The 27,726-nt window shown below is 33.9% G+C and overlaps 1 protein-coding gene across 7 annotated transcripts; it reads left to right on the forward strand.

Annotated features, from left to right (window-relative positions):
- The first annotated feature begins 3,444 nt into the window (after positions 1–3,444).
- Positions 3,445–27,470, forward strand: LOC109090013 (electrogenic sodium bicarbonate cotransporter 4-like). Of its 7 annotated transcripts, none has more exons than XM_042733130.1 (27): positions 3,445–3,807; positions 5,527–5,594; positions 6,272–6,472; positions 10,932–11,058; positions 11,305–11,465; positions 12,322–12,471; positions 12,647–12,742; positions 13,688–13,743; positions 15,658–15,815; positions 16,585–16,672; positions 16,765–16,919; positions 17,381–17,509; positions 17,594–17,768; positions 18,654–18,787; positions 18,898–19,169; positions 20,229–20,293; positions 20,419–20,610; positions 20,725–20,838; positions 21,938–22,051; positions 22,219–22,380; positions 23,168–23,346; positions 23,430–23,502; positions 23,593–23,661; positions 24,430–24,603; positions 24,922–25,098; positions 25,202–25,214; positions 26,723–27,470. In XM_042733130.1, exons 2-26 carry the CDS (start codon positions 5,528–5,530, stop codon positions 25,208–25,210), a joined length of 3,297 nt encoding a protein of 1,098 aa, XP_042589064.1. In that variant the 5' UTR covers positions 3,445–3,807; position 5,527; the 3' UTR covers positions 25,211–25,214; positions 26,723–27,470. The 7 variants fall into 7 exon arrangements, with proteins under 7 accessions (XP_042589064.1, XP_042589063.1, XP_042589062.1 ...); XM_042733129.1 differs by lacking the exon at positions 25,202–25,214 and adding an exon at positions 26,522–26,625 and having other exon boundaries at positions 3,456–3,807; positions 20,265–20,293; XM_042733128.1 differs by lacking the exon at positions 25,202–25,214 and adding an exon at positions 26,522–26,625 and having other exon boundaries at positions 3,458–3,807.
- The last annotated feature ends 256 nt before the right edge of the window (positions 27,471–27,726 follow it).

The raw sequence follows: 27,726 nt of genomic DNA on the forward strand, positions 1-27,726 counted from the left end.
TTTCACAAGTTATTGCACCATTTATTGCCACTTTTAGTGAATCTGAATAATTAAAAGAATGTTCCCTCTCACTTTGACAGTGCCTGAGATAATATAGTTGAGTTTAAAAGTCTGAAATCACATTGAAAACCTGGGATTCAACATCTGAACAAGTTTTAGGATTTTGAAAAGTTTAAAGCAAAGAATTGTGATGTAAAATAAAGAAATACACTACCATTCAAAAGTTTGGCAATCATTTTATTCAGCAAGGACTCATTAAATTGATCAAAAGTGACAGTTTATAATGTCACAAAATATTTTTTATATTTCAAATAAATGCTGTTCTTTTGAACATTTGTTCAAACAAAAATGAATTACAGTTTCCACAAAAATATTAAGCATCACTACCACTTTTAACATTGATAATAATAATGATTGTTTCTTCAGCAGTAAATCAGCATATCAGAATGATTTCTGAAGGATCAATAGACACTTTAGACTGGAGTAATGATGCTGAAAATTCAGCTTTGCATCACAGGAATAAATTACATTTTAAATTATATATAAATAGAAAACAATTATTTTAAGTAATTTTATTTCGGTATATTATGCAAGTGACTTTCAAAAACTCTTACTAACCCCAAACTTTTGAATGGTAGCTTGCATTGTAGTATTTGAAGGTCAAAGGTAAATTAGTGACATTAATCGGGTCGCTCTTTGGAACATTCTCAAATAGAATTTCTAATGAAAACATAATTGTATTAAATTTCAAATAAAAATGCAAAACAGATGCATTTTCATTAGTGTTCTCAGATATTGGACTCCATATGATGTAGCACTTCCACTGAGCTTTCATTATGGAGCTCTTGGTGGTCTGGCAGATCGCTCCTAAACAGGTCCTGCTTTCTTTCAGTTCACTGATCGTGGATGAAATTAGAGGTCTTCAGATCTACTGCTGGCGAGACTGATAATAGATGGTTGATTTAATGTGCCAACAAGATTTTACCACAACTTTTCTATCATCCCTCAGCTTGCTGAATGATAGGACCAGACGTAACGAAGGTTTCAGGTATGCTGCAAAACTGATTCTAGGTGAAATGGATTTAAATACATCACAATATTTTAGAATGCTACACTCTTACTGGTAGCTGAAAGCAGGATTGAATTAGTCTAAATAGATAATACACACAAATGCAAAGTTTACACAAGGCTCACAGATTGGGAAATATGGCAGTCTGTCATAACTGATCCAGTTTGACCTGTGGACAGCAGAGGTGTGAGCATGCATGTGTGCTGACGGAATAAAAATCCTTCTGAAGTATCTCTAGTGTGTTCACAGAGACCATTGAAACGGCCCAGTACTCATTATCCTGCACTCATCATGCAGTGAATCTGACTCTGGCTTAAGTTCAACTCTAAATCCCTTATTATTATGTCTCAAGTGAGAGGATTTTATGGAGACTTCCTTCTCTGAAGAAGCGTAGAACTAGCTCACATTCATTTGGATGAGACGTCTTATCCTCTGCTTATCCACAAGGACATCTCAGGCTTACAAGTTTTTAATTTATTATGATCCGTCAGAGCAAAAAAAATTTTCTACAGCACAGCAAGAACACAAGTCTTCCGTCTTCACAGTGCATGTCTGCTTCAATGTCTATTTTAATTTTGTGAAGAATCATTGAAGATTATTACTAATGCATCACTATTACTATTCTTGATGCTCTACATGCTTATTTTGCTAAAGTGTGACAACACAGCTAACAGGGAACACTCTCAGACGCTTTCAGACATATAAATAAATGTTCCAGTAATGTTAATAGAACATTCATTTGTTCAAAGTTCTCTGGTCTTTCATAATGTTTTCAAAACATTATTTAAAAAAAAAAAAAAAAAAGTCCCTGAAATGTTTTAATTGAATGTTCGTCTAAAGTTCTTTTTTTTGTTACGAGTTTCAGAATGTTCAGAGAATGTTTAAATGTAACATTCCCATAATGTTTGCAAAATGATAAAATGGAATGTTCCCTTAATTGAAAAAAAAATAAAAAAAATAAATAAAGATGTCTTGAACATTTGGGGAAGATTCAGAAATACAGTTTTTGCAACTAAATGGAAACGTTAGCCAAACATTCTTGGGACATTTTTGTTAGCTGGGAAACCTTATGCTTTAGTTCATTTAAAATCTAGTTATTTATATGTAAATATCTCCAGCATTAGGCTGTCATTCATCTGTCGAGTTTATATTATAGAGAACACATGCTCTGATAACTTGTTATTCGTTAGAGTAATAAGCCTTCAGACGTCAGTCATTAAACTCCCCTCATCATATCAAATATTCATTAGTACAGTATATGGATTTTAATGAGATGAATCATTATGTTGATCATTATATTTACATTTTACACTCATTTAGCAGATGTTTTTATTCAAAGTAATTTACACATGAGAAATGCCACATATTTTCAGATGAAGGATATCCATTCTTTAATATTTCTTTTCTGTTGTCTGAAATTAAGATATCAGTCCTCATGTCTCAAAGTCTGCCTCACATCAGTTTACTTAAAAAACAGTAGGTAGCATCATGATACATGATCATGTGTCTGTGATATTATGATCTGAAATCGCCAGGCACAACCTAGTTTAAGACAAGCATGTATGTGTGGAGCCATCTTGTGGATAACTTGCACTCTAAGTTGAGGTGGTTATTTAAAAATGTATTTAAATGTTATGCAAAACAGCAATTTACTACACCAAAAGTATGTACTGTATATGTATATGAGACAGATGAGAGACAACTTGCACTGTTTCTATTTCACACAGATATGTTCCCTCAATGTTCATTAAACATAAATTTGATCATCATAAAATTGGAGACCAGAAATAGTTTTACCATACTTAATTTTCTTTACAATAATTAATACAGATCCCACACATGACTATGATCACCAATTTTTTTTAAGTTGTTTATTTATTAAAAAAAGAATGTAAAATAATATGTACTTTTAAATGTACAAGCTAGAAAATGTCACAAATATGATTATCTCATTTTTTTTCATTTATTTTATTTATTTAATCATTCATTTTATTAATTTATTTATTGTTTATTTTATTACAAAATTATTAATTTTGTTTGCTTGTTCGTTTAGATCAAAAATCACATTTACACAATCATGCTTTTCTAGCAAAACTTTTTACAAAAAGAAGTTTTAAATGAATTGTAAATGATTAAACATTAAGAGAAGATCTATTGACATTTTGTGCTTGTGATATATTGGTGTTGATTCCACTTGGTTTGAACTTCAGCATGCATTGACTAATTTAGATGAAGCTCAAGCCATATGTTCAAGTTGGAGGAGGCTGATGCATTGATATTCGGATATATTAGAGGTCCAAATACATTGTGGAGATACTGTTCTGTGCATGTGCAGTATAGTGCAACATAGGTTTTTTTATAATATGCATTCAACAGGTAGGCCTATGGATAAAGTACTGTATCACTGTGAATCTGGAATTATGTTGAACTGTCAGACAATAGTGTGGTCAATTATAAAACAGCCAGCGGGGTGTTCAGAGTGAGCATGCTGTGTGTGTGTGTGTCATTTAATGAACTTCATGTCACGTTTTCTGCCACTGTACTGTGCTCAGTGCTGTGCTTATGACCCGGAGCATTTGACTCTTCAACCAATCACAAGACAGACAGACGGTGATGCGTAATCATTGTGATCGGCTGTCTCTATGTGTCTGATACTGTACAGAGAAACGAGCCTGATATCATCAGATACAGACAGATGTTCATCGCACCGGTCATCTGAGCGCCACTTCTGTAACAAGGTAAGAGCTGAGGGGTTTTCATTGTAAAATTCTTGTAAAAGTTATCTTTAAGTAGAATTCTTCAGAAACTTGGTTAATATTGAACAATTACTGTTAATGTAGACCCATGATACATGAAAATAAAATAAAATGTATATATATTTTTTAAACTGTTTCTGCGAATTCTATCACTACAGTGTATATATAAAGTGTGTATTTTCTGAGCCTTTAGTGCCACCAACGGGAATTGCAAAAAAAAAAAAAAAAAAAAAAAGTAATTGTGTTCAAACAGGTTTCCAGAACGTTTCTGCCATTGCTCAACAAGCAAATAGTTTATTTATAGTCTTATACAGTTCATGTCATTGTCTCTGTTGTAAAAAATGGCACGCATTTAAAAACATTCAGAACTGTAAATGGGTAAATCTGCAGACGTGTTTCCCATATTTTCCCACATAGGCGTTCCCCGCGGATCAATGATGCTGTCAGTCCTGATTATCTGTTTATGCTGGAGTTGTTGTCCATCTGGTGTGAAGGACACTGATCATCACACTGTCTTAATTACTGTATTACATGTCGTCTTACATTACAGTGGCCAACAGAAGGATTGTGTAATTAGCATGCCATTATATTACTGACAGCGTTGAATTCATTATTTGTTTATTTGGTTATTATCGGTAACGAAAAAAAAAAAAAAAATAATAATAAAAGTGAAAAAAATGAAACCAAAACTATTAAATTATTTCAATAAAAGCTTAAATAAAACAATTTTAAAACTTGTAAACATGCGAAATAAATTTTGAAAACTAAAATAACTTTAGGTTAAAGCTCTAAAATTACTAACTAGAAACAACTAGAAACTGAAACTAATTTAATATTCATATTTTATTTTATTTGAGCTTTATTTTAGTTAATAAACATAGTTTTAGTTTTAGTGCTTGCTAGTGCAAGTACTCCCCACTGTGCCACAGCTACTGCTCCTGAATGTATGAATCAATCAATTATGTGACAGTGTGTGACATACGAGAGCTGTGTGTGTGTGTGTGTGTGTGTGTGTGTGTGTGTGTGTGTGTGTGTGTGTGCGCTGACAATGAACATCCTCCCATAATTATACCAGTGCATTGGGTTTTCCTTTCCCGTCAGCGACAGGGGTATTGATCTAATGAAGCTGCAGGTCCACGTGCCACATCGTGCGGGGTTCTTTCAGGTCCTGTGACTGAGCTGGAGGCTTTAAAACCACTGCAAGCTAGAACTCCCTTCAAAAATGAAACTGATGAGCACTCATTAGTTATGTGTTAATACACTAAGGTGATGTAATCTGCAGAGTGCTTTAATTAAGCAGAAGGAAATAAATGCAAAACCTCTGAAACATTAACTAATAAATATCACCATGCTTCCCCAAGTTTTCTGAAATGTTATATTTAAATATGCGGTCGAGGCATTATCTGATTAAACATGCAGAAATGTGCATGCATTTCGGGTTCAAGATTCTTATTGACTTTGTTGGAAGTTTTTACAGAATTTTAAAGGAATTTTGGATTCTCTTTTTATTACTCCATAAATCTGAAAATACTGCCAACAGGCGGAAAAAAGTCATGATGGTTTTAGCAAAACAACATATACATTATATTATATAAATCAGACGAACAAATCCCTTCAGAATATAGATAGAAATAAAACTGTGGTTGTTGTATGTGCTACTAAAGTAGTCACAAAGTCTTTTATTCTGTCTTTTCCTATCAGGATGGACCATGACTGGCATGGCAGCAGGAGAAGTGGTCACCGCAGCAGACACTATGAGGATGAGGATGGTGAGAGGATGGTCCTTGTTTACAATATTTGGCAAATGTACCTGACCCTACAAACCACTTTTATGATAAGGACACTGGAGAGCATAAAAAGGTTAATAAAAGGTTAAAATATTTACTGCTGGAAGGTTTTTCCACATGCAATTATGTTTACAATATTTACAGTTTAATTTATGATTATTTCCCCCCAATATTAATTTATCACATAAACGCATATAGACATATGAATTTGTATATGTAACATATATATTGTGTAAAGTAATTAAAAATAAATCAGGGTTGACTACTCATATCAACAGCTAATATCATCAAAAATGTCATTACTGGAAGTAAATAAACTTGAACTGAAATACAATAAAATATATCTATAAACTTATTTTTTTCAACAACGTTTCTCATTTTTGTTTACTTGATGAGCTTGATGTACTATAACAGCTAAAAATAACACTCATAAAAAAATAATAAAAAACTGTATCAATATATATATATAAAATAACAAATAGAAAGGACAAAAACACACAACAAAATTGCTAAAGCTACATAAAATTTAAATTAATACTAAGATACAAAAACAGAACTGATTAAAATACAATTGCTTCAAATAAAAATAAAGGAAACTTACTGGAGAGTGAATTATGCCATAAACACTATCAAATAGACACTTGATTCTCTGTTTTTAGAGTCTGTCTACATTGGCGTTCCAGTGCCACGGAGCTACAGAAGGAAGCGCAGACATCACAGACATACATCACGTCATTCCCACGATCGCGACAGTCGGGAGAGACACCACAACCGCCCCGAACACCACGACCGAGAGGAACCATGTGACCCAGATGAGGGCGAGCAGGATTCAAACGAGCTTTCTGACATCAACTCCACCAGTGAGCTTCACTTAACCTCTTATTATTACCCTGACCTAACAAAACAAGTATCACTGAGATTCTGTTAGTTTAGTTACTTTAGTTTAGTTGATTAGTGTTGTGCTGAGCATTCTATTTTGGTGTTCAAATGTTTAAATGACAGACTTTTTGAAAAATTGCTTGTAAATCTCATTAAGTTTATGATAATCCATGAAATCTTAAATTCAGTCTTTTTATCAGCTTGGTTTTTTTTCACTTAGCACAGGTTTTGATATTTCTCTCATTGATCTAAGCTTATGTATCTCAGTTTTTGGAGTGATAATTTGGCAGTCTTCATTCAAAAAACATAAGCTTTGATCAATGAGGCCTATGATCAGTTCCAAAATGAAATACAAAAGCTGTGCTATTTGAAAGAAAACAGGCTGATAACAAGCTTAAATCCCAAATTTGTTAATAATATAGCATAATGAGAGATTTATAAGCAATAAAATCCCCAAAAAGTATTAAAGAAAATTTTGATTAATTTTTATTTCAGTTTTAGTTTTTATTTTAGTAAATGGGAAATGTTGCTTTGGCCACGAGAATTTAATGTTTTGTATATTTATTTCAATTAACATTTAGCCTATATTTTATTTCAAGTAGCAAATGTGTTTTTTATGGTTTTAGTTTTAAATAACTATAATAGCCCTGATGCAGTTACTGCTTTAGGTTTGTTTTAAAATAACATGCATTTTTGCAAATTATGATTGAGTGATCGAGGTTTCAAACTTAAATTCTGAAGAGAGAGAGAAGGAGAAAGGGAGGGATCAGCGAAGTTGGAGGAGGAGAAAAACACTTGTTGGGCCTTTCATGAGTATGGCACTTTGCCCTGCTTTAGTTTTCAGGAAAGAGCAACATTGCTGAGAAGAAAAGTTTAAGAACAAGAGGACACGCTCATAGGGAAGGTGCATCTGAAATGAGGGACGAGCTCAGTTAACGGGTTCCTCACAAAAAGGCTGAAATCATACAGAAGTGAAAGTGGACATTTCAGACTTGTATTAGTAGGTCTTTTTCCATCGATGAAACATTAAACGCTGGACTTTCTGAAGGATGGAGCAGGAACAGTGTAGGTCGACGGAGTCCTTTAGTATTCAGGACTCGATACAGTCGTTGACGTCCAGTCTGGGCTCTCAGAGCAGCTGCACAGGTACAGTCACAGACGTCAATATCATCTTATTGCCTTACTATTGCTACCGGTTCTTTTTATTAGCTTTGTCCTGGAGAGTTTCTGTCTGGAATTTTGGTAAGAGCACATTTGGTTTGGAGTTTGACACTGCTAGATCATGATTTTGCTGAGTCTATTAATCTTTTGGCACGTTTTCTGCTGATCAACCATCACTGAAGTCACAAGGTTGGTTGATGATTATAAATTTAAGGACAGGAAATTTTTTGCATTGTGACATTATTTTTGTGACATTTAAACATATTTACTCACAAAGTTCACTATTTGTAATGAAAAAATAAATAAATAAAGGTAAACTACATCGGGATAGCATTAATTGTGCTTTTTATTTCTGTTTTTAAAAAGAAATAATTGTGTGACATTCATTTGTTAATTGTTTTATTTTTTTTAAAAATCTTTATAACAGCACAAAAAATGTGAATAATGAGACAATTTTAGAAGTAAAATGTCTGCATTACTTTAATGAGAATTTGAAGGAAAATGTTATCAATTGTCATAAGAATAATTATACAATTCCTAAAAAAAAAAAAACGTAATTGTCCATGACGTTTAATCACATTTACCCCCAAAATTCACTTTTCTGTAATGCAAAAATAAAAAAATATATAATAATATTGTGCTGTATAACAAAAAAATCTGTATAACAACAAAAAAGAATAATGCCAATTACAGACAAATACAGAAGTAAAATATTTGCATTACAATAATTTGAGGGAAGATGTCCTTAAATGTTCACATTTATGTTCACAATCTCACAGTGCAAAAAATTTCATGGTCCTAAAATATTACTTTTTCCTTTTATTTTGATATGCAATATGAGTCACACATCAGATTTAATGAGTTCACCCATTGCCACTGGATATGAAGACAAATTTCTGAGACCAGTCAGGCTTCCAGTAATGATTTTTATCAGCCCTTGTTTAAATGTTCATATTATCATGATTTTGCATTAAATGCAACAATTTAAATTGTGAAACATCAAATTTAACTGTGAATGCATTTGAGTCTTTTGGAAAGGATTTTTTTTTTTCTGAAGAAGTAAAAATCTCAGGATTTAAAAATTAGATCATCAGTGTTCATTCTGTTACTGGAACCCACCTTTCCTCTCTATTCAGTGCAAACTAAAGAAATGACTGCGTTGTTGATTAATACTACGGCGACATGTATACCACCAACAACCAATTTTTAATATCTAGTGACTCCATCAAAGTTTAATTGAATAACCAAAGTGATTCAGGTGCGTGAGCTGTAAATAACCCCGTGCATTGTACTCTACTTTACATTGGCATTCTACAACCACACGTATTTGTGATTGTTACTTCAGGATTAGAAGGATTACATGGAGAAAAACACCCACGTGCTAACAATCCAGAGGAAAAGCCAGAGATCGAGAGGAAGGTCACAACAAGATTGTCATGCATGGGCTCACAAGCACCGACTCGCACCATTGGTCTGAACATCAGATTTAATGCACATGACATTAGATTGAGAACAGGTTTTAGTAGCCCACACTGGAGCTTATGTAATTTGACTTTACCTAATATATGGAGTCGATAAATTTGATTAAATCACTACAGGTCTGTTGACATTAGATATTGATTCTGGCATTGTGCATCAGATTTGAGTAAGCCATTCTCACATGGTTGTTCTAAGTTAATCTACTGAACAAATTCTTTTGATATGCTTTCAGACATCGGCCTGATTTATGAAGAGATTTATGCATATTTATCTTCAAAGGAAGATTGTTAAGATACTTATCTTTAAACAATGCTATTGATTTGATTCTGACTTTCTGACTACAGTCTTTTTTAACTAATAGAATGTTCTCTGTCTGTATTAGAAAACACTTCCTCAACCGCACATCTCTCTTGTGGTGTTCCGCAGGGATCTATTCTGGCACAAACAATGTTCTCCTTATACTTGCTGCCATTAGGTTCCATCTTTTCCAAATATGGAGTTTCATTCCACATATACGCTAATGACACCCAATTATATCTTCCTTTTAAATATAATGATTCAAGTTCCATAGTGATTCTGCTAGCTTGTTTACAAGTGAAAATTTGGCTTACACATTTTTAGCCTTAAATGAGAATATGATTTTGGTGATCTGGACCTTGGCCCTCATGTTACTCCATGTGCGAAAAATGTAGGTGTGTTGTTTGATTCAGGTCTCAAGTTTGATAAACAAATTAATTCTGTTGTCAAATCCTGCTTTTATCATTTACAACGTTTTTGCAAAAGTCAAACCTGTTCTTTCTTTAAAGAACTTTGAAAAAGTTATCCATGCATTTATTACTTCACTTTCCTCTTTCAAATCAAAACTTAAAACACATTTGCTAAGTGTGGGTTTCTAATTTATTTTATTTAGTGTTTTTTGTTTGTTGTTTGAGAGATTATAATTCATATTTTTATTTGACTTCTACAATCTGTACAGCACTTTGGTCAACCCTGGGTTGTTTTTGAATGTGCTTTATAAATGAATAAATAATGAATGAATGAATGAATTCAGTCTGGTCGCAGATCTGATAGCTCAGGCTTTTGAAATCAAATTCTCATTCAGATTTGATGCATGTTTGGCTAAGAATGATGATGGGATCGTTGATGGCCTCGGGAGCCATGCATCGTAATGGTCCTGCTCTCTCATATTCAGATTTCATTTTAAGCGGGTCAGCGCAGGGTCAATTCAGACTGAGCCGAAGGCAAAACACAACACCCAGACTTATACGTCATACAGGACAATAGGCTTCTGCTTGACGCAAAGAATCAAACTCATTTTTACAATTAGGAGGAGTTGAGCTGCAGGCTGTTATTGGCCCCTTTTGCATGGACACAGTGTTTATGTGCTTACTTCTTCATGCTTAATTGCTTGCAGTTTTGCTTGTTGGATAAAAACATTTGCAGTTTCTTTTCAAAGTAATGGTTTTCACATTGCAGTTTATACAACAGGTGAAAAAATACAATATTTTTACATCGAAATATATATATATATATATATATATATATATATATATATATTTATATATTAAATGCATGACTTTGCATTTAATCAAAGTACCTTAAGCTTTGCTTTTGTATTTGTGTTTGTGTGTGTGTGTGTGTGTTTGTGTGTGTGTGTGTGTGTGTGTGTGTGTGTGTGTGTGTGTGTGTGTGTGTGTGTGTGTGTGTGTGTGTGTGTGTGTGTGTGTGTGTGTGTGTTTGTGTGTGTGTGTGTGTGTGTGTGTGTGTGTGTTTGTGTGTGTGTGTGTGTGTGTGTGACAGTGTCCCCTGCTGCAGAGAGACTACGTCACATCCTCAGAGAGGAAGATGAGCCCACACCCACCCTCTTCACAGAGATGGACACACTGCAGCATGAGGGTGGAGAGATGGAGTGGAAAGAGTCTGCCAGGTGACACACACACTCTCACTTCTGAAGCCCTTGTGACATTATCTAAATAATGAAAAACTGTCATTTGACTGTTTCAAATTGTAAAGTGTTACTTTATAAGGAGATTTATTGATTGTTGCAATGATTCCAAGCCATTTCATTGACACATTTAAAAACCCAGAAACACTTCATCCATATTTTGGTATGTGGGAAGAAAAGTTGCCACGGTAGCATTTGTAAAGTTGCATCTTCTGTGTGATTCATCAGGTGGGTTAAGTTTGAGGAGAAGGTGGAGGAGGGTGGCGAGAGGTGGAGCAAACCGCATGTGTCCACGCTGTCTCTGCACAGTCTGTTTGAGCTGCGCACCTGCCTGCAGACGGGATGCATCCTGCTGGACCTGGAGGGGTATTCACTGCCGCAGATAGTGGGTCAGTACACCGTCTGCCCAGAAAAAAATACATGAAGACCATAGAACAGACCTGAGCTCAATCTTAGACTACTGAACTTGAGTTTGAACACCTATTATTCACAAAGTTCCAAAATTCTGCTTATTAATATTCCATTTTATAAATATACACTACGGTTCAAAAGATTTTTATTGGAAAGAAATGATTCAGCAAGCCTGTATTAAATTGATCAAAAGTGACATTTATGATTTACTTTCTTTTCATTAAAGAATCCTGAAAAAAAGAAAGAAGTCACGTTTCCACAAAAATATGACGCAACAAATTGTTTTCAACATTGATAATAATAGGAAATGTTACTTAAGCAGCAAATCAGCATATTGGAACGATTTCTGAAGGATCATGAGTAGTCTGCATTACAGAAAACAATTATATTTAAATAGAAAACAGTAAAAATATTTTACATCATTACTGTTTTTACTGTCATTTTGATTAAATAAATGCAGCCTTGTTGAACATGAGTTTTTTTTTAAGAAAATCTTACAGACCGCAAAGTTTTGAAATATACTTTTGATTATGTTTCTAGCTACTAATAGGAGTCCAGTATAACACATTCTCCAAATTAAAAAGGACCTATTCAAAAATGATAACATCCATTAATCAAAACCGTATTGCTCAGACAATTGCGGTTTGCGGTCAGAAAGTCACCCGAGTATAATTTCAGTGTCGGGAGACACAAGTCAGGTGTGTAGGGGAATTTCTGTGACAACTCTCCTTGACGTCTCATGTCATGTGTAATTTTTCTTTTTACTTTGAGTGTCCCCTGTGTTGTGTAAATATGAATTTGCATTCTTCGTCTGTGTTTTTCTGCCTTTCACAGATGACATCATTGAAAAGCAGGTGCAGGATGGTCTTATAGCTCCAGAGATCCGTGAGAAGATCAGTTTTGTCCTCTTGCGGAAGCACCGTCACCAGACCAAGAAGCCGATCCACCGCTCGCTGGCGGACATCGGAAAATCCAGCCCCTCCAGTGAGTGTCTCCTGTGTGACCTGTGTCACAGTCAGTAATGTTTCCAGAATTCCCGGTCATTCTCTGGCACTTGTCTTTTCAAATCATCTCTTTCTTGCATTTCCACTTTATTCTTCTGCCTGTCCTGCCATCTTGATCATGTCTTTCTCTGTGTCTGATCTCGGGTCTGCATCAGACCGCAGTCCGAGCCCGAGTCCTCGCTCTGGGTCGGGTTTCCACCGTTCCACTGAGGACCTGCGAGCTCGTGAGAGCGGTGGCCTCAGCAAACTGCGTGAGTCTGTTTCTTCTCCCCCTTACATAGATTTATCTACAACTACTTCCAGATCTCTGGATTTTCTAATAAGCATTCAAGTTTTTTCGCTTGAAATCACCAAATCTCCGTCAGTGTGAACACCCTTTAACCTCACATAGCATCATTCACACAATAACTGCTCGTAGTTGCACAAGAAGGTGAACCATTTCTGCAAGTATGCAGCGGTGCATTTCTGCCATTGTTCTGAGGATTAGAGATTATTAGAAAGGTCTTGACTTTAGTTTTTCATTCTTGTTTGTTATTATTTGTTTCTGTACTCTAGGTACTTTTGGACAGAAAAACAATCTTTTTTTTCTTATCTCTAAAGAAAGAGTTACTAAAAAGTATACTATAAAAGTACCTTTTAAAAAACATAATTGCATAAAAGACCCATTCTAAGCAAAACTTTTTAAGCAAATGTGACATTTAGAAGTTTACGATGTATGCTATTACCATCATAATTTGTGATTAATTTGTTGCTTTATTTGGCTTTGCCTTTGATAGTGTAATCACATCAACACAGAAATTACATCATAATAATGTATTTAATTTTGTGTTTTATTTTAGTATTATTTATATTCTGTTATAGTATTTATTAACATTTTGAATTTCTATTTTATTTTTATATTTTCCCTATATATTGTAATTTTAAATTACGTTTTAGTAATTTGGTAATGTGTTTTTTATTAGTTTTGAAATATTTCCATTTAGCTATTTAGATTTAATTTATTTTTGTTTCCATTTTTGCTTCAGTAATTTTGGTACTTCAACTTTAAGTTATATTAAGTTTTATTTTAGTTTTATGCATTTTTTTAACATGTACTTATTTTTTTTTAATTTTTTTTTTACTAGTGTTAGTTTTAGTTGACAGTGACAACACTGATTTAATTAATAATCATCAAAGTGTTTCATTTGTGTTTTCAGATCCTTCTCAGTGCCGCAGTATGAATGATATTTCCGTCACACCCAGCACCGACCAGGTACAACATTTTTCCATTAGGATTCCTAACATTGTGTTATTTTTTTCACATGAACATACTGAGATACTCAAAATATATTTATTCATTAGCACAGAGTAAACAAGATGACTATAGAAACAAGAGCACTACATTTGGGGTCTTGTCTTATTTATGTGCATTTATGTGGCAGATTTGATATACATACTGTACATCTCATAATTTATGCAGGGTAATATTCCATATAAGTCGCACAAATGCTGCCAGCAGTCGTTTGTCATTTTGTAGTGTGTTCTTTTATTTTAATGTGGCACAAAAATGAAAAGCAAAATCTGAAATGCAAAATAAAGCACTTAGTTTGCCAAAGCATTTTGAGTCGGTTGCGGGGCTTCTGTGTTTGTGTGAGGAAGGTTGTTGGTGCCGCTGCTCTCAGATCGCTAGACTTCAAAGTGGGCCAGTTCTGAGTCCACTTTAATGAGTTTTTCTGCTTAAAGTGACACCCACGGCTCACTTTCATGTGGCCACTGCCCTCGACAGGCTTCAATTATGCCCTACAGAAGCATGCTGAGATTGAAAGTCAAGGGTCTCGGGAATTATAGGGTGTCAGATGCATGCAGATTTCACGTGCAAAGATATTTCCACAAGTTAGTTTATAGAATTCGATTAATATACAGATATATTTGTGCATGCATTTAAACTGATTAGTTGGATTAATTGATGTGTTAATGCAATGGCTACAAAAAGGACCTTTAAAAATGAATGAATTGTAATTGCATTAACAAAATCAAGTGGCAATTATTTTTTTAAAAAGACAGCGCAAGCACATTTTTCATGCAAGTCACTTTAAATTAACTTAGTTATAGGGGAATTGATGTCATGCATCAAATAAAAATTACCATGGTCCAGGTAGCTAAGTCATTGTAAGGATGTGAAATTAGTTCTGAGAAAAAGATAGAGGTTCAACTTTTAAGTGAGACTTGAGTGTCCAAATACTTTTAGATACAACTAGATTTATTCTAATAGAGCGGTGGAACCTACAGATTTGATGTAGTACATATGTGACCCTGGATCACAAATTTTTCAAAATTTTATATTTATATATCATTTGAAAGCTGAATGATTAAGCTTTCCATTGGTTTGTTAGGATAGGACACTATTTGGCCGAGATACAACTATTTGAAAATCTGGAATCTGAGGGTGCAAAAATATCTGAATATTGAGAAAATCACCTTTAAAGTTGTTTAAATGAAGTTTTTAGCAATTCATATTACTTATCAAAAATTAAGTTTTGATATATTTACGGTAGGAAATTTACAAAATATCTTCATGGAACATGATCTTCACTTAATATCCTAATGATTTTTGGCATAAAAGAAAAATCGATAATTTTGACCCATTTTTGTCTGTTGCTACAAATACACCCCAGCAACTTAAGACTGGTTTTGTGGTCCAGAGTCACATATATAACGGCAGCAAACAATCTGACAAGAGGCAAAACAGTGTCTTGACATGAGAAAGGAGCTTGTTTATTCATTGCAGAAAAAAGCGAAAGCGAATTGACTCTGAAAGTGGCATTAAAAGATTAAAAGCTGATTTTGCCCATAAGCACAGACCATTCCACATCCACGTGTTCTTTGAGGCCACCGTTGCCAAGCGGCTGTTTTCATTGGTTCATTTGTGTGCATTTGCATGCTCGGTCTTCCCGCTGTGATTGCATAACTTTATTGATCTGCTATCGGAAAAAATGAGCTGCTTCCCATTTCCATCACATGCACGCACATCAGACATTGATAATAGAGCTCACATTGATACTGGTGAACACAAACTCTTTCCAACATGGAAATTTCATGACATACGCATCTCAGTGCTTCAGACCATATGGACTAATTAAACCCACTCATCCGTGATCCCTAACTGTATTGTTATTCCACCCACCAGCTGAAGAATAAGTTCATGAAGAAGATCCCCAGAGATGCCGAGGCGTCTAATGTGTTGATTGGAGAGGTGGATTTTTTAGACAAGCCGTTTGTGGCCTTCGTTCGTCTGGCTCAAGCCGCAACACTAGGAGGCCTTACTGAAGTCCCTGTGCCAACAAGGTGATCCTCCCACAACACTTTACATATGTTTATTGGCTGTTTATATAGCTGATAGCAGATATTCGATATTGACATGTAGTTGCAAAGTTGCTTAAAGTTAGCAGAATGTCTTATAATTAGTAGATAGTAAGTGGACTATCAAAATGAAGCGTTGCCAGATTGATCGATCAGTTGTCTTCAAGTTTCTAAGCCTATGGAAGCCAATTTTGTCACATGATTTGGTAAATCATAATCATGACAATGACAACAAATTCAAAAGTATGTCATAAGTTTTCATAATTATGACATAAAAAGCCAAAATTATGATTTACTAAATCATAACTATGAGATTAAAAAGTCGCAAAGATGCAAACTTGAAGTAATGTTGACTTTCTTTTGTCATAATTATGACTTTTAGATTATTTGTCTTGTTTTTCATAAAAGTGTTTTCTTAGCCCATTTCCACCACCACATAAAGAAAATAAAAATCACGTAGAATGGAAAAGTCCAAATGAAAAAAGAAAAAGTTGATTTTGTGACTTTTTTTATTTCATAATTATGACTTTATCTTATTTCAAATTTTGTGTGGTGGAAATGTTCATCATAATCATTTTATTTCTGGATATCTGTTTTTACTGGAAAACAAGATAAAAAGGAAATCAAAATATTTTTGCGTGGTCAGAGTAAAGTGGCATTTATAATTGGATCTATATTTTTGATTAATTTTACAGAAAGAGAAAGAATGCATTGTAAATGCATATTTGTCTGAATTTTTGTGTGAATTTTTCAGGTTTCTCTTTGTGCTGCTCGGTCCCAATGGCAAAGCCAAATCCTACAATGAGATCGGTCGGGCCATGGCTACACTCATGGTTGATGACGTAAGAGAAAATATCAGCTATTCTGAATCTTGAAATGAAGCATCATCACAGTATTTGTGAACAGATCTGTCTGTATCTACCACCATCTTTAGCTGTTCAGTGACGTGGCCTATAAAGCCAGAGATCGTGAGGACTTGATTGCTGGGATTGATGAGTTTTTGGATGAGGTGATCGTTCTTCCTCCTGGAGAATGGGACCCCAAGATCCGCATCGAACCCCCGAAGAAACTGCCTTCAGCAGAAATGAGGTATTAAATCACAAATCTGCACTAGCATTCAAAAGATTGGGGTAAATAGTTTAGAATGTTTAATAAACAATAATACTGTTCTTCTGAACTTTCTATTCATCAGAGAATCCTAAAAAAGGTATTATGGTTTCCAAAAAAATATTGAGCAGCACAGCTGATAATAATCAGAAATGTTTCTTGAGCAGCATATTAGAATGATGTCTGAAGGATCATGTGACACTGAAGACTGGAGTAATGATGCTCGAACTTTAGTATATGCAAACTTTTGAACTTTAGTATTATGTTGTCAAAATAATAGATGTGCTGTGTTAAAAAAAAATGCACTATAAAAAATCTAAAACGTACTTCATGTGGTCTAAATTAACTGGCTTTATTCAAATAAAAAACATGATTTAATATTGATTAAACATTGTCTTTTAAATGATGTAGCAGGTAGCACAAGTTATTCTTTGTTTTTGCAGGAAGTCTGTTTTCTCTCTGAATGAGCTGGGGCAGCCGAATGGGAATGCAGGAGGAGGTGCGGCGTCTGCAGAAGACGAGGAAATGCCAGCTCCACATGAACTTGGAGAGGAGCTGAAATTCACTGGACGGTAGGGTGAAGTGGAAATGAAATTTTAGTATGAGAGTTTTAGATTTGATGTACATGATGTCTGAGACTCTTTCTGTTTGTATAGATTTTGTGGCGGACTGTGGCTGGACATCAAGCGTAAAGTGCCCTGGTTTCTCAGTGACTTCTATGAGGGCTTCCACATCCAGTCCGTCTCTGCGGTGCTCTTCATTTACCTGGGCTGCATCACCAATGCAATCACCTTTGGAGGACTGCTGGGGGACGCAACCGACAACTACCAAGTAATTTGTGTCCACTAATGTTTTCCATTGGCGATGCTGATATCTTAAGAGTTGATGTAATACCAATATTTAGTTATATTCAGCCAATAAAACAGCCAAATACGAAACAGTTAACTGGCCTGCCCAATTTACTGCTCTATTATTGAATTATATAATTTAAGTAAAAAAAAAAAAAAGATATTGTGAAAAAAGTTTAAAATAAGGAAATAAAATTAAGAGAAATATGAGAAATAAAGTTGCAGTTGTGTGATATAAAAATCATATTGTGACAAATAAAGTCACAGCTACCATTTTTTTATATACTCTGAGACAGAAACATATGGAATCCCAATTTTGCCATATAAACATAATAATGACACACAAAGTCGAAATTTTAGACAAAACTATAAGATAAACGTAGAATTTTTATGTCACAAACTGCTTTTTGTTCTACTATCAACATTTTATTGCTATCTCATAATTTAGACTTTATTTAGACTATAATATCTTGTCATTTAGACAATTTCAATATTTTCTGATAATTTTGATGTCTTTTTATCTCAAACTTATGACTTGGTATCTCATAATTTTGACGTTTTATGTCATAATTGTCACAATATATCATAATAATGATAATTTTGACTTTTATGGTTTACCAAAGCATGATCTTTTTTTTCTTATGTGGCAGAAATGGGTGTCCACAATAAGCAGGCTTCTCAAAATGTCTTTTTAACACATTTAAATAAAAAATCTATTAACTTAAATTTCATTAAATTTATTTGAAATTTGAAAAGCGTTCAAAATTTCTTTGAAAAAGTCTTTCTGTTCCTTTATTTGCTTTTTTTCTCTGTTTAGTTTTCTGTCTGCATGTCCTTTCATTTTTGGATGTGTCTCATTGACTTCCAGGGTGTGATGGAAAGCTTTCTGGGCACGGCTTTGGCCGGTGTGGTCTTCTGCCTCTTCGGCGGTCAACCCCTCATCATCCTCAGCTCTACAGGACCGATACTGATCTTTGAAAAGCTGCTGTATGAGTTCAGCATGTGAGCAGGACATCCTGTGATTAAGTCAAAATGCGTGTAAAGAATTCAGTGAATTAAGCGAGTGAACAGTCTTGCGTTGAGTTTGATTCTTTATTGTCGTCTGTGTTCAGGAACAATGACATAGACTACATGGAGATCCGGCTCTGGATCGGCCTGCACTCATGTCTGCAGTGTCTGATCCTGGTGGCTACAGACGCCAGCTACATCATCAAGTACATGACACGCTTCACCGAGGAGGGCTTCTCCAGCCTCATCTCCTTCATCTTCATCTCTGACGCTCTTAAGAAAATGATGAGCATCTTCAATTATTACCCCATCAATCGAGACTTCAAGCCAGATTACATCACCAGCTACAGGTGTGACTGCCAGGCTCCTGATCAAGGTGAGTCTGACCCCGACCCAACGCGCCTCAACCTCAGGCAGGCTGACCCTGTTTACTTTCTTCATTTGTATAATTTAGAAAATGATTCATCAGTGCATGTTATTCCAAGATGTGTTTGCATTATTATTATTGTTTTATTATCATTATTATTCATAATAATAACATGTTATTAGTAAACAATGTTTTATTTAAATGTAATTGTATGTAAATCATTAAACATAACTATAAACATATGTAAGTATTATTTATAATAATAATATTGTCCTTAATAATAATAATATTTATTATTATTAATAAAAAATTGATTATAATAACATTTTAAATAAAAAATAGCAATCATTTTTCAGGGTAATTTTTCATTTTGTCATATTTTTGCCTTTGATGAAAAAATCCTTTATATTCTATCATATTTTGTCATATTAATATTTAAGAATTTTAGTCAATTAAAATGACTGTAGCTGTTTAATTTTTAATCTCCACAGATGACTGCGATATGACACAAAATATTGACTGATTTTAAATTATATTTTTATCAAAAGTCAAAAATTATTATTATTATTATTATTATTATTATTATTATTATTATTTTTATTTGTATTTTTATTGTTGGTGAGAATATTTTTTTTATTATTTTTTTTGATGAATTTTTCACTTTTGATGAGAATATCCTTTAAATTTACTCATTATTTTCTTGTCTGAATAATTGATTTGAATTTATTAGTAATTCTTTTAGTTTTTAAAAGTAATAATTTTGGTCAACTAAAGTGACTACAATTAGTCATTTTTGTAATCTCCACAAATGACTGCAATCCTGCATTCAGCCACTGTCTGCTTTTCCTTTTTTTTTTTTTTTTTTTTTTTGGATAACGTATTGGTTTGTTACATCTGACCACTGCAACTTATGTGTATCATATTTGTTTTTATCGCTCATACTCGATTTGGCTGCTGACTGGAGTAAGTATTGCTACTACCATGTGGACATCTGTATAAGATGTTCTTCAGTATTTCATTTCAATTAAGATAAAAACACTATTAGTGCTTGTTTGTCTTCTGTTGTAGTGTCTCCATTGGTTCTCAACACTTCCTCTCCATTAGGCCTAGAAAACTTCTCTGATTACTCCATGGTGAGCTGCAGCTGTCATAAGACTGTGTTTCACATCAGGGTTTCTTCAAAACAAGTATCACTGTAACTTTTAGCTCTGTGTCTCTTGTTGTCGTTGTCCACACATGATCTCACTCCTCCGCTCAGTTCAACTTCTCTGCTCTGGACTGGAATCAGCTGAGTAAGAAAGAGTGCTTGTGGTTCGGTGGTTCCCTGGTGGGCAAGTCCTGCAAATACATCCCTGATCTGGCCATGCTGTCTTTCATTTTGTTCTTCGGCACTTACTCCATGACCATCTCGCTCAAAAAGTTCAAGGCCAGCCGTTACTTCCCCACAAAGGTTGGAAAACCATGTATTTCCCTTGCATGTCAACACACTACCATGTGGAGATGGTATTCCTTCTCCCAGTCTGTATTGTATTTACTTCTTCTGGTTGTTTCTCGTTTTTCTCCATGTCGCACCTTTATAGCAGATTTTGCCATAATTGTATCCATCCTGGTCTTCTGTGCTCTGGATTATGTGATGTCCTTGGACACTCCCAAACTGCATGTGCCCACCCAGATAAAGGTCCAGCATGTGCCGTCTTCTCTGTCTTTGTTACACAGAAGACTTGTCTTTTAAAACTGGTTATATTTGAATGAAATGCTGCTTTCAAGTCATCATCGTGTATAAGAGAAAAGTGCACAAGTGGCACCAAAAGATTGTATAAAGTGGCAAATTCTGGATTTTCTTTGATTCACCATTTCATTTTATTCCAAGAATTAATTAAATAATAAATAAATAAATAAATATAATTCAAAAGGAGGTATTATTATTATTAATAATAATAATAATAATCATATCATCATTTTAAGTCTTTAACTGATTACAAATAGTGATTAATAATAGTTATTAAAACCACTGCTAATAATAATTATTAACAGAAATATTTTTATGATGAATAGTAATAATAAGTCTTTCTGAATACAATTAATAATAATAATAATAATGTGTAATAATTGAGTAATTATATTTGAATTATTTTTTTAAATGAAACAATTACATTTATTATTATTATTATTATTATTATTATTATTATTATTATTATTATTATTATTATTATTATTATTATATAAGCCCTGGCTTCCCAAATTTGGTGAAAGTAAATTTGTATTGATTATAAGTAAGTTTCTTATTGTAAATGTGGATCTTCACATTTTGTTTGTATGCATTTTATTTTATTTAAAATGTATATAATAATATTGGTAAGAATATTATCTAATAATATTTGATGATAATATTTTTTTTAAATGCAGTATTATGAAATATTGAATCAGAAATTTGTATAGCTCCTTTCAAGCCGTATAAGTGTTTCAAAAGACATAAAATATAGTATATGTGCAACATGTACACAGACAGATAAACTGATTATAATTTTAAATGAAATGCATTAAATTCAGTTCATTTTATGTATAATAATTAAAATATGAACATGAGGCCATACAAGTATAATTATTATTTATGTCTGCTGAAACTCATAACAAATTCCCAGAACGACTTGAAGGCATCAAACATGTTACTGCTGTATTCTCAAATCTACCAGCCTTTTCTCTTATTAAGCCTCTGATCTTCTCTAGGTTTAGTTTTCTCCATCTTTATCTTTCTTTTTTCCTCTGTAAATGTGCAGCTTCGGAAACTCATCAGTGATTTTGCAATCTTCATGTCAATCATGACATTTGTTGGTCTTGATATGTTAATGGGGCTTAAAACACCTAAACTGATTGTGCCAACTGAATTTAAGGTACGTTGTCCTACAGATATGCTTGTATCTTTCTTTACCTCCCGACTGCATCTGTTTGAGCTTTTACACAATGATTACATACTAACATCACATTAATCTACTGTGCTTTACTGAACACAACATGTGATTTCAGGGATGATTTCATCAGTGTTGTTGTGTCTGTGCAGCCGACGCGGCCGGATCGCGGCTGGATCGTCATGCCCTTTGGGAAGAACCCGTGGTGGATGTGCTTGGCCAGTTTTGTACCTGCTCTTCTGGTCACCATCCTCATCTTCATGGACCAGCAGATCACGGCTGTCATCGTCAACCGAAAAGAAAACAAGCTGAAGGTACATTTGAAACGTACTAGCAGCTCTCATTTTCACATTCCAGCAAACATGCAAAACACAGTCAAAACTATAACTAAAATGATATTTTATAACTTAATTTGCTTCATATTCGATATGCTAAATATCTTATTTCACACCTTAAATAGGCTTTATTTTCATATACTAAATATTTTTATTCTGAAATACTGCAAAATAATCTGAAAAATCTTAAAAGGCTATGTTGTCTCTATGCAAAATTATTTTATTTTATATATCTCAGTGATCCTCCAATAAGCTTAATTTTTTAAAATGCTAAATATTTTTATTCTGAAAAACATTAAAATAGGCAAATTCAAATGAAACATTTGAATAGGCTTTGTTTTCACTATGCAAAATAATTTTTTATTTTATTTGATTTTTATTACGTTTAAAGCTGGAGTACTAAAATTAATAAATAAATAAACAAATTATATTTCAAAATAACATTTTTAATTAAAAATTAAAATAAGCTACACCTAAATAGAAATACAAAGGGGAAAAAATGACAAAAGCACATAACAAAATTACTAAACCTAAAATATAAAAATGGAAACTTATTCAAAATGTTTATAAATGCTATAATTGTATATTAATAATACTAAATTATCATGGACAAGCACCCACTCAGAACTCTGTAGGTATTGTAAAGAAACTCCAATTCACAATACTGCAGCACCATAATGTTTAATATGCATGTATGTCCATTGACAGTAGTGGTGTTGTTCCATGAAGCATTGCTAAATGTCTTCTTCCCATTTTATCTGAGCAGAAAGGTTGTGGTTATCATCTGGACCTGTTCTGGGTGGGCATCCTCATGGCCGTCTGCTCCTTCATGGGTTTGCCGTGGTACGTAGCAGCCACAGTCATTTCCATCGCCCACATCGACTCTCTGAAGATGGAGAGTGAGTCCAGCGCTCCTGGTGAGCAGCCACAGTTTCTCGGTGTGCGGTAAGTCAAAGTCAGACTTCTTGTGTAGAATCTAGCACTTTGTCATGTAGTTGTGAGGAGCATTATGTTTGTGTTTGTTGCAGGGAACAGAGACTCACGGGTGTACTGGTGTTTGTCCTCACCGGTGTCTCTGTCTTCCTTGCACCGATACTGCAGGTAATCAAAACACTCTTACTTTACTGCAATGAAATCATGCTCATTTGTTTTCTTAGTGCTGTACAAATAATTGTGTGTGTTTCTGCGCAGTACATCCCTATGCCTGTGCTGTATGGTGTTTTCCTGTACATGGGTGTTGCTTCTCTTCATGGAATTCAGGTACATGTGGCTCTGTAAATCTGTAGTTCAGATCAGATTTGGAGAAATGTAGCATTATATCACTTGCTCACCAATGGATGCTCTGCAGTGAATGGGTGCCGTCAGAATGAGAGTCCAAACAGCTGATAAAAACATCACAATAATCCACACCACTCCAGTTCAGCAGTTACCCACTTAATCCATCATTAAGACATTTTAATTTCATACCATTGCTTCTGGCTAAAATATGAGTCCTCTATCCATAATATTACTTTCTCCGGTGAAAAAGGACAGACATATACACAGATCAAGAAGCGTTTCAAAACTGTTCTAAACTAATATGTTGATGGATTTTGATGTGAGAGGACAACAGGGGATGAGCTTTCTCACTGGTGAAAGCGTTATTATGGATTATGGACTCATATTTTGACCAGAAGCGATGGTTTAAAGTGGTTTAAAATATCTTATATTGTGGATTTGTTTCTTATAAACACATAGCTTTTCAGTTCACTGGATGTTAATTGACGTACTAGACTGGTGTGGGTTACTTGTGGATTATTGTGATGTTTTTATCAGCTGTTTGGCCTCTCATTCTGACGGCACCCATTCACTGCAGAGGATCTGTTGGTGAGAGATGTAATGCTACATTTCTCCAAATCTGTTCTGATGAACAAACAAACTCATCTATATCTTGTATGGCCTGAGAGTGAGGACATTTTCTGCAAGTTTTTATTTTTGGGTGAACTACTCCTTCAGTAGATTTCACCAGAGTTTCTCTGTTTTGTTCAGTTTTGGGAGAGGATGAAGCTGTTCCTCATGCCAGCCAAGCACCAGCCAGATTTTGTGTTCCTGCGGCACGTACCCCTGCGGCGCGTGCACCTCTTCACTCTGGTGCAGATCACCTGTTTGGCCGTCCTCTGGATCCTCAAGTCCACTATGGCCGCCATCATTTTCCCTGTCATGGTGCGAGTGCTGGTTATATAGGTCATATTTCACCCCACTATCTAAAGAAAAAAAAAAATAAAGCAAATGTTGAAAATATAGTTAATTTCCATTAAAATAATGTCATACTGCAAAATATTTAAAAGATCCTAAAAGAGGCTTTATTTTCTTTATCCCAAATATTTAATTTTATATATACTGTTTAATTGTGGGAAAGGTTTGACCTGGATTTTTCTTCACCCATTTGTGACTCTCAAAGCATTATAAGCATTTTATTAGCTTTTTGCATTTGGATGCCGTTCTCTTGCCCTGTTGTCATGTGACCGGCTCCTCTGTCAGATTCTGGGCCTGATGGTCGTGAGGAAGATGCTGGACCTGATCTTCTCGCAGCATGATCTGGCCTGGCTGGATGACATCCTGCCCGACAAGGACAAGAAGAGGAAGGAGGATGAGAAGAAAAAAAAAGAGAAGAAGAAAGCCGGGAAGTCGGAGGAACACAACAACAGTGATGAAGAGGTGAGCTTAGACTTCTAACACACTTATGAACACAGAAGATCTTATCAGGATGTTTGAGTGGGTTGTGATTTAATCTTTAATATGTTTTCTTTTAATTCCACAGTGTTGCTGAAAAGGCACTGTATAACACTTACTACTATTCATGTGTTCCTCTAAATAACCATACTTAACCATTGTCATCGTTTGTAATGTCTCCGTTTCCTTATTGTGTAATATGTGGTCATTCGTACAGCGTTGAATGATGTGTTTGCATGAAATGTTTGTCTATTCAGAGTCCAGAATTAACATTTGGCCTTGGATAAATTAAATTGTGAGTGGCCATTTGGCTGATAGTAGGAACTGCAACAAAGTGCATGATTTAAATTGCAACATCTCTAATTTTTCATCTAATGTAAGCGCATTAAGTCTAATTTTGGACCCTGGGTACTTACCCTTACAAAATATATACAGTTTTATAATTATGATTTGGATTTTTATTATTTTTTTTTGAATTTTTATTATTTTTTTTTTAAATTTTAAGAATATGATTTTAATATTCAATATTTTCATTATTTTTATTAATATTGTTAATTTTTTTTTGTGTTTTTAATAGTTTTTTTTGTTATATATTTTGTATTTTATTGTGATTGGTTTTGAGTTTAAAAAAATAAACACTATTGTAATTAAAATGTATGTATATATATATATATATATATATATATATATATATATAATATGTATATATGTATGTGTATATATATATATATATATATACACATATATACATACATATATATTTATATTTACAGAATTAATTACAAATTTAAAACAAATTTTATTTATATTTGTATTTATTTATTATTAAAATGTATTTGTTAAATATATAAATAAAAATGTAAAATATACAAATTTTATAGATTTGATTATATATAATTATTATTCAATAATAAAAAGTGTAAAATTTATATTTATATAAACTTTATATATACTTAGTAATTATAAAGTAATCTACAATTTTAAAGTGTGGTTGTGTGTATACAGTATATATAAATAAATATAATTATATAATCATGTGCAGCGTGCCGATATTTAACACCATAGCATTTCGGGTGTTTCAAGTCCTGCCTTGCGAACATTTCCCAATCCCTCCTCCCCTCCCACTTCGCTTACTGTCTAATAACTGTGCTATCATAATAAAGAAAAAATGTCCAAAAAAAAAAAAAAAACCATGATTAAATATGATACTTTTTTCGGGATTCATTGATGAATAGAAAGTTTAAAAGAACAGCATTTATTTGAAATAGAAATCTTTAGTAAAACTACAAATGTTTTTACAGTCACTTTTGATCAATTTAATTTAATTGCTGAGTAAAAGTATTAATTTCATGCATATTATAGCACCTGCATGCATATTATCTGTTCCACTGGTGTTGTCTTCTCCCAGTCAAAGTGTCCCAAAGACTCCCTCCGGTCAGTGAAGATTCCTCTGAAGCCAATGAGTCCGTCATGTTGTCCAAACCCTCCTAATTCTGACCCCTCGGCCTAACTGTGAGTACTGGGACCCAAAGGGGTGCTGTTCCATGAGCAAATGACCGAACTGTAAACTCATCTTTATATTTTTTCTTTCTTATTCGTGTTTGAGTAGGAGCATGGCCCTTATTCTTGCACCCCTGGCGACTCGGACCTGACATCCCTTACCTGAACCTGAAGCATCCTGAAGCTGATCAAACACACAAACCATGATGAGATGCAAGCACAGCTTCACTGGCGCTCTCCCAAACACACCAGGCTCACAGATGTATGATATTTTTACGTGCTTGACCAACGAAGCGAGTGACGCATGTTTCCAAACCCACATTGACCATATTGCGCGTGAGTCATTCAGACCTTGGATTTGACTCAAGATCCTTCAGTTAGATCTAGCTGAGCTGTGCCAGTGTGAACACAAACACGTGTTAAGATCAGCACACGAGATTCAACTCTATTCAGAGAAGACCAAAATAAGAAGCAGAAGAGGTTTAAACCAAGTTTGTGATTGTATTATCATATTGTATAAATATATTTGACCTGTATGATATTAAATACAGATTTCATAGAACCTAGTGGGACAAAAGCGCAAATAAATTCAATTATAGTTAGAAAAACAGTGTATCTAGTAAATTCAGTTGGATTAAATTTGTTAAAACCTATATTCAAACATAGATTCTGAGTTCATATTGTAGCATTTTATAATAAAAAAAATCAGAAAAGTGTATGAGTAATGTTGAAATGTTTCCAGACAGTCATTATAAATGAGTCTTTGTGATCTATGAGAACAACAAACAGGTTTGTTTTATTCAGATTCTGTTTGTTCAGTTGTGTTTTGTTCAAATAAAGAATGAAAGAGGCCTGAATATATTTTTATTGTCATTTTTGATTGTCAGCCCTTAAATTCCCATCATTTACAAGCTTTTTGGGTATTGTACCATGGAAATTTTTTTTGGCATACAGAATGGTATTTTTTACAGTATCTTGGTACCGTGTAAAACATTAAATACATAATAATAAGTTAACTAATGATATGAACATATGAAAATGATAGAGAAGCACAACAAAATTACTAGAACTTTAAATAAAATCACAGTGAAAACAGAAAATATAAAAATAAAA

Source organism: Cyprinus carpio, chromosome B10 (genome assembly GCF_018340385.1).
Source record: "Cyprinus carpio isolate SPL01 chromosome B10, ASM1834038v1, whole genome shotgun sequence".
NCBI classification, from domain to species: Eukaryota; Metazoa; Chordata; class Actinopteri; order Cypriniformes; family Cyprinidae; genus Cyprinus; species Cyprinus carpio.

Coding starts and splice junctions, on each gene's coding strand:
- LOC109090013 (XM_042733128.1), top strand. CDS start 5,528: ATGGACCATGACTGGCATGGCAGCAGGAGAAGTGGTCACCGCAGCAGA. Junction 16,920..17,380: donor CTGCCTTCAGCAGAAATGAG/GTATTAAATCAC, acceptor TTGTTTTTGCAG/GAAGTCTGTTTTCTCTCTGA. Junction 20,294..20,418: donor ACTTCTCTGATTACTCCATG/GTGAGCTGCAGC, acceptor TCCTCCGCTCAG/TTCAACTTCTCTGCTCTGGA.